Here is an 8372-nt window from a genome sequence, read left to right on the forward strand (position 1 = left end):
CACTCCTCTAGTAAGGTAAAGGATACCTGAATTAGGAATAAATTATATCTACACCCACTGGAAGGTTGCTTTTATAGAGGTATAAAGTGGTCTCTGTGCAAATGAGAAATATGCCCATACTTTTTAAGTCAGGGCATCTAAATTTGAAAATTTGCCCACTGTGACAAGCCTTCATTTACAAGCAATTCCTGGAAGGAAGTTGGATTTCTCTGGACTGTCACTGGCTAAAATCCTTCCTGTGTCAAATAATTAAGTATAATATTCAGGTTCTTTAAATTAGTATTTGGTTGCATAAAATTACATTCACATTACTTAGTTGGAGCTACAGAGGACATTTTTTACTCCCTTCCTTCTGCTGAGTTGCATCTAGCTCCATGAGCAGTCTCATAAAATTTAATAGGGCTACTTGCAAAGAAAGGTATTGCCTGACTTGAAGTAAAGACAGCCAAATCTCAGCTATATTATGCAGAAACATATGGAACTAAACCAACACAATAACACATACTTAACATAGATGCCTGAAATGGATGCAGCTCTGTTCCCCATCAGTGGAACATTGTTCAATTTACTATTGCCATCTTGGCTACTTCTCGCTGTGATACTTTATAAACAAGACAAATAAGACATCATACTGTCCTGTCATGGCAGTTAAATCTAGAATCAGACAGCATCACAGAAAACTTCAGCCTTCCTGGCACTTCCTCAACAAAGGATATGTTTGTACTGTTGATTATGCTGCTGAAAATAATTTTACTGTGTTGACAGGCATCACTCAACAAAGGTGATGATGAAAATCTGAAAATTAGAACATTAAACGAACACCTGTGACAATTTTCCTGTCAAATTCACAACCAATTAAATATTGAATTATTTGAGATTAGAGGGCCAAATTTCACCCACGGCCTCAGAGCTCATTGCAGCTCACACATTTACACCAGAAATTAATTTGACTCGCGAATCTCTGTCACATAAAAGAAGGCATTACTGACATCTTGAAATGCTCTACTCTAATATTCTTATTTCTTTAGTCACCTCTCTCTCTCCCCCATTGCCATGCATTAGCAGCAAAACCATCATTTTTTTATCAACCTCTAGCAGCTCATATCAACAATGTCATGTTGTGTTCATACACACATGTATGCACACATGAACACATGCACAGAATCATAGAAAAGTAGGGCTTGAAAGAACCTCAGGAGGTATTCTAGTCCAACCCCTGCTCAAGGCAGGATCATCGCCATTTAAACCATTGCAGGCAAGTGTTTATTTGACCTGCTCTTAAGAAAAAAAGAGATACACAAACTAGTGCCCCTATTTGTTGTTTGACATAAAAAGAACACATATATTACTTCTTTTCAAAATGTAATATTCTATGAAGTGTTCTTTGAGGCAGAACATGTATTCCTGTATGCCCTATGTGTTTGAAAAGTCCTGTCCATATTTGTGGTACTGTTGAAGCCATTTTTGTCAGATGAGACAGAAGGCTTTCTGCAGCCTTTTTCTAACTCCTACATTTTTTTGCCCAATCACTGCCAGAGGTCAGTGGATGCAATGATTTCCCCCTGAGAAGCAGGTAGGAGGGTTAATCTTTCTAAACTACAAATGCTACAGCATATGCAAGGAAGCTCCATGAGTCTCAAGAGACACAGAGGGTAAGGGTATTATTGTTACGATAAACTGGTTCCTTCTTCATGGGCTCCCTGTTCTAACCTGCCCCACAACTCCAGCTCACGAAGGTTTCAATATCCAGAGAGTAGACAAATATTTGGACAGGATCCACATTTTAGCAAAAGTTCATAGTTCAAATTTTACACAGGTTTGAGATTCTCAGTGGGAACAGTCTTTCACCAATCTTAGCACCTCCCTGCCTTGCAGCATCCCTTTCATACCTGCAGAACTCTAACCAGGCTTTTAGAAATCAGCGAGTAGAAAGTATAAACCTGCATGACTTCAAGGGCCCTTAGATCCTCTTTTGCTTGCTTTTGCTCCCGTCCACAACTGGCAACAAAGGTAAAGGGGAACCTGTAATGGTACATTCTGAAAGAGAGTAACTTACCAGCTTTCGGTGTCCGTGTAGCATTCTGTAGATACTTGCCACTCTTGTATAAATACAAAACTCTTTCTAGCTGAGAAAGTGTTTCATCTATTCCCCAATGAAGTTCTCCTTTAAAAGTACAGAAAGCAGTGATTTAGACAAACAGCCTCCTTTACAGTAAATAGGAGTTAGACAACAATAAGTTACAAGCCATTAGGATTTAGTTATGCCATATTATATGATGATGGTGTTGTGATATGGACACATTAGGCATTATAAGTGCCTGCCAAATTGAATTTGCACATGCAAGGAGAGCCACATCATGACCCTGCATGTCAAAAACTGAGCAACTAGTATACTGAGACATTGTCTGAATACAATAAAATGGGGCACACACAGGAGAGGAATATTTTTCTCCAGTGATTTCCTTTGAAATCATTTAGAGTATGGTATCCTTAGCCTTCCCACAACATGTATGTAATAGATAGCCCGAAAAAATGCTTTCAGGCATGAGCCCAAGAGTACAGGTAAGGAAAAGTTAAGATAGTCTTCCCCCAAAGTCATGTTACAATGAATCGCTAAGCTAATTTTAAGGTATGCTCTTGATTATGAAGCACAGAGGCATCTCCAAACTCATAGGCAAACGCATGCAAAATATTGGTTTCTAAGACTCAAATTCCTCTAACTGATGGTCCATCAATTAAGCTTTTGGCATGAGAATGTGTGCAGTCTCTTTGGACTGGGATGAATTTCAGCCTGTGGCCTGGATCATTCCTCCTGATATTCTGATAGAGGGGCCTAAACTTTGTCTCAAATCCTACTTTCATCCCATTCTACTGAATTGCAATGGGTACTTCACCCATCCATTGTGAAAATCATCCCTGTGCTGAGGTGTCAAGGCGAAGTATGTATCGCTTAAAATCCCACTGAAGGCCTCAAAATAAGGATGTAAATGGGGTATTTGCTCCTTTGTACAAGGATGAATTTCATTTTAAGCAAGACCAGGCTCTGGCTGTATAGCACTGAAAGTAAATGTAACTCTCTCCTAACACACAAGTATTCAATATCACAGTAGTATATGAGAGGCAGAAATGTGGTAGTATTGTATATTTACAGTGTGATTACCTGTAGCGTTGACTATCACATCCAATAATGGTCTCAATGAAGATGGAGCACTGTGCGGCAGAAGATATGTAAAAAAAAACCTGCAGTGGCAAAGTAACCCAGATTGAAAAATAAAAGTTTACAAGAGCCTAGTAACCACTGAACAACATAAAGAATAAAATTCCAATAGTATATAAGCCACTAACCTATTCAGGAAATATAATCATATTCCTTAATCAAATAAATATATAGCTGGAGCTATTCACACACTTCACACAGCTGTCTGGCATACACACACTACACTTCTATACACAAGGCTGCCTTGTAACTACCTGTAAATGTTCCATTAACACAGAAATTTGCTGTGAAGCCCCATGGATTGTGACTATTTGCAAAGCTGTCTGTGCCTAGACAAACTTTATTAAAGGGACACTGTGAAACTCAGAAGTCTTGTTTTTTTCAAACTGTAAAAAAATGCACAAGTCTGATTTATGCTTCTTTCATTTCATCAATTATTTACTTTCATTTCTACAGTTTTGATAGGCCTTAAAATAAATGGTCAAGAAAAATCCTTCATTCTATTGTTGTGAATCCATCATAATTCAGGATGTCTTCAATATTTCCCTGATGTGGATATAATCTATGTGCATTCATAATGTTCTTGATGCATTCTCTGCTACAAAAAACTGTTAGTCATTCAGGTAGTTCCTTTGCTTTTCATGAGCATGAAAGTTAAAGCAGCAAAAAATGAAGTGGGTTCTACAGTTTCTTAATTTCTTACAAGCTTAAAATAACTACCTAATTGTCATTGTTCTAAAGATCATCTATGCTAAGTGTAATGGGAAAATCTAACTGGAAACAGAAGTTGATGTACTTACAAAAATGTGACATGTCCTATCATTTTGAAACCTGGACTCAGTTTAAAAAAATAAATTAGGAAAGTTAAATCAGCATGTTTTTATCTAACATTTAAGGTACACACAATTTTCCAAGGCCACTTTAAATGCCTACTACAAAGTCACTCTTACTAACCTCTGCAAACTTAGTTTTACTAGGAAGATTAGATAAGATGGACAGTTCAGAATTTGGTAATCTAAACAAAAATATCAGACATAAATACTAGGTAATGAGCAGAATGGTAACACAAATAGGAAATTTGACTTTGAGTTGCTCTTTTATATCTAAACTGTAAAGTAAAGTAAAACCTTTTTTCACATACAGAGACCACATTGTCAAACACAAACTGTAGTGAATCATACTCATTTGAGAGAATAAAGCACCTCTTACATAAGCATAAAATTAAAAAAATTAGGTTATTGGTGGGAAAATGTCAATCAGAGGATTCTGTATTATAGCCAACTCAACTGAGATATTCCACTTTATATATTTCCCAAAGATGTTAAGTTCTGCTTTCCAAATGAATATTTACATCACCATCTAGGATTATTATATAGATTTTTTTCAGGGATGTACATAAATATGATTGTAAAAATGATCAAGAAAACTTGAAACTAATTATTTTTCTAGTGAACTGAAACACTTTTGGCCTATGGAGATTGCTCCTGAACAGCTTTCTGCAAGAATTCAATAGCCATTGCTTACTTCTTTTCTGTTAGGAAGTTGCAGTTGGGCAGGAAAGTCACCTAGCATAGGTTCTGTTCCTCAGCTGGGTGACTAAGCAAATATCTCTGGTATGAACAGCCACATATCCAACTTTAATATTCACATACATTGGTGTCAGTAAAACCTGATCAAAAGAATGCTTGTGAAACATATGTCATGAAGCTAAAAGGGATCGTGGTTTCATCTAGTCTGCCCCTCTGCATAACACACACAGCAGGTCTTCCCTAGATCAATTCCTGTTAGAATTAGAACATATTTTTAGAAAAATAGCCTTGATTTAAGAATGGCCAGTGATGAATAATCTATCACAGCTCTTGGTAAATTGTTCCAGTGTTTAATTGCCAACACTGTTAAGGGTCTGCACCTTGAAAGAAAAGAAAAAACAAGAGAGATGCAAAGGTAATTTTTAAAACTTTTTTTAAAAAGGCACTCCAAAACTTGCCAGGTTTTTTTTTTTGCAGTATTTTCTCAGTTCTAATTATTCCTTTTGAGAAGAAAGCTGGTATTTCCCATGACTGACTAATAAATTTCAAAACTCCTGAAAATACATGCAGTTCATGGATGTACTACTGCTTAGGAACACGAGGTAGCAGATCATAGGATCCTTTTCCCATGCTTTGAGAAAGTAATACAACCATTCATCTGCCATCACGATGATTGAATGGCAAGGGAGTAAGGAAACTTGAAAACCTAATTGTCCACATCAAATGGGCTCAGACGTTATCTTTGCCGAATGAGGACACAGATTCATAAAAGGATAGTTGTAGGCTGGTATGTAGCGAGTCTGCTGTCAAGCCAAAGCCTGTGGCTTAATAATAAGTAAAAATGGGGACCAAAAACACAAACTGATGAGCACACAAAATAGTTCAGAAGCACTCTCCCAAATGTTAACTGTGATAGGAAAAGACTATCTTCTTCAATAAGACCAGTAACCACACCGCAAGACCACTGAATCATGGGTGTATCCCCATTTAAATCTATAACTAAGATGCATAGCTGCCTATTAGTTTTTTTCTGACCAGACCAGCAAAATGGTTCTAACCAGAAACTAGCTAGCTAAGCAGTATCTTTAATCCAAGCAGATGGAAATGGAAAATTTTGCAGGACACGCTAAAAACTGTTGCGCAAAAAGCACGTGGCAGTCATGTGGTAGAATCCATTTTAGTGTGGTCAGCTAATGTAACACATATGCTGGCAAGCACATTAGGAGAAAAGCAGAAGACCTCACTGGAGAAGACTCTTCTAGCTGTGGTCTGGCAGACAGAAAATGGCATACTTGAAAGGAAAGACTAAGAAACGCGCACATGATCATGCCATCTTGAGATCTTCTGTCTTCCTATCTGAAGCAGGCAACAGGGCCCTGTGCCTCACCAGTGCCCTTCAACATCAAGCCACAGCACAACCAGGAGCAGTGCATTAAGACTCAATTCCCAATCTCTTGAAAGCTAATTATAAACATCCTGGGGAACCAGAATGTGGTCCTCAGAATGAGTACAGCAATTAAAGTAAGGAATAAGCCAAGACCATAGATGCAAATCAGGCATGTAAAGCTACTCAGTTGTAAGCCGGAACAAAATTTAAGAAATAATATTTTAAAGGTGGACATTTAAGTTAGATACTTTCTTCAAAGCTCTGACTAGCCATTCATAAATCCACTGTCCTACCCATAAACAATATGCATGCCATGAACCATAAACTATGGATGCAGACCTCAGTGTGGGGCACCTAGAGGTGGATGGGGTTAGCACAGGAAGGAAGACAATCCTTGCTACCCAAAAATAGGTCAGGTGGTTCCAGGAGGAAGCAAAGAAGAAAACAGCAGGGAAAGAACTAAAAGGTAGAGCTAGTTAGTTTTAAAATATTCCTGAAGTCACCTCAAACTTCTACCTCATTTGTGCCACATGTACAAAGGTGGTAAGGCTTGCATCTCAAAAGTCTTATGAGAATTATTTTTATAATGTTAAAAGATTATTAATGCTATTAAAAATTAAAGATTAAAAATGCTATATTAATGGTGAGTGCTTTCATTAAATGAAATGTGTTTATAATTAGTCTAACAGAGCCTGATCCAATATGTTTCCATGGTCTACAGTGGCTGTAAATGATTACACAGCATGTTTTGTCAAACTGTATTCACTTCTGAAAGATAATGAATGGTATACCTGTATGCATTGTAAAGATTCCTCTTTTCATTCATATTTTGACATCGGGCCTCAACAGAGCAGGGAAGAGTGAAATTTCTTGCTGGGAACTCCATGAAACAGTCACTGTTACTGGTACAAGAGCTTTCTTCGATGCTAGCATCATCCAGATCTGTCACTTTCAGCTCTCCATCTACAATCACAAACTGTCGAGGTCGAAAATCCAACAACGTCACAGAGCCAAGAGGAGAGTGAGCCAAATAATGCAAAAGACGAACCAAGCTGAGACATATCTGAAATTTAAAGTATAGGCATCTTTTGAGGGTTTTTTCCCTTGAACAAAACATAAAATGCAGCTGGCTGAAATTAAGTAACATGCATAAATGACCAAGTATCAGCTGACTTATCATCAAAATGAAACCAACTACCTAAAATTTAATTTGTATTTACACAGTTGATCATAACAATCTTAGAAGCTTCTTCACCATTTTTTTTTCACATCATTACTATAGGGTTGTAATTTAATAAGACCCAAAAAAAGCACCAGTCTCTCAAGTCTCAGTAGAAGTGAAAATATTTGTTTTTAACAAAATGTGACAGAGACACTGATCCCCTGGAAGAGTTACAAGCTTAAATTCATGTACTTAAAGTAGTACCATTAGCATTAACTGAACTACTAACAATGAATATGATTAAGCAAATGCATAAGTCTTTGCAAGATCAGAGCCTAGCCATGTAGATAAACCCTTATGTCTGCGCAGGATTCCTTTCAAGCAAGTGAGGCTCCGCACAGGTGCAAGCAGCCTGCCTAGGCAGATCAGATTGCAAGACTAAGACCACTGCATGCAAATGATACAGACTTTGCCCTTCCGGTCTTGGACTCAGCTCTTTCGATCTTACTGAGGTACAGCTTTCTGTTCATTTACCTAAAGCCTGGACAATATGCCTTTAAATGATTATGTATTAACAAATTATTAATACAAAACAAATATTAATATGTACATAGTGAAATATTTGCATGCTTGGTCCATGTATTAAATTAATTGCAGGTATTTTACAGTTCAGGAAGCTTGTTCTTGTTTACATATATGCTTGGGGGGTTTAATTAAAGGGCTGTTGAAGCCTCTTATATTAAAGAAATCAAATCAAAATTCAGGCTGGGGCATAAATAATATACACAGGGGAGTACTTATATGCATACGTCAGAAGAAGGCAGAGGTTGGGCATGTCTCATGTTATACCTCAGAGACTTCTGTGGAATATTAGGACTATCAGACACTTCTACAATCATTTCCCTGTCTTGCCAAGTTAGAATATTGTTATCCCACTTAAATGATACCAAAAGTTTATGTAGAGATACTTGAGGGTATAACTGAAATCAGGCATGGTTATGGGATGTCTGGATTGACTGTTCTTTTGTCCTTCTTGAAATTCATAATATTGTTTTATGCAATGCCCCAGAGGACATT

At 37.4% G+C, this 8372-nt stretch overlaps 1 protein-coding gene across 1 annotated transcript in view; it reads right to left on the bottom strand.

Moving 5' to 3' along the window:
• Positions 1-8372, bottom strand: part of PKDCC (protein kinase domain containing, cytoplasmic) — a gene marked incomplete at its 5' end in the record, with an annotated part of 59883 nt that overhangs the window by 35716 nt on the left and 15795 nt on the right. Inside the window, 3 exons of the mRNA XM_019515895.1 lie at positions 2057-2164; positions 3161-3240; positions 6925-7196. Of these exons, the coding sequence (XP_019371440.1) occupies positions 2057-2164; positions 3161-3240; positions 6925-7196 (460 nt within the window). The remainder of the gene's footprint in view (positions 1-2056; positions 2165-3160; positions 3241-6924; positions 7197-8372) is intronic.

Source organism: Gavialis gangeticus, unplaced genomic scaffold (genome assembly GCF_001723915.1).
Source record: "Gavialis gangeticus isolate Ggan-Ray unplaced genomic scaffold, GavGan_comp1, whole genome shotgun sequence".
NCBI classification, from domain to species: Eukaryota; Metazoa; Chordata; order Crocodylia; family Gavialidae; genus Gavialis; species Gavialis gangeticus.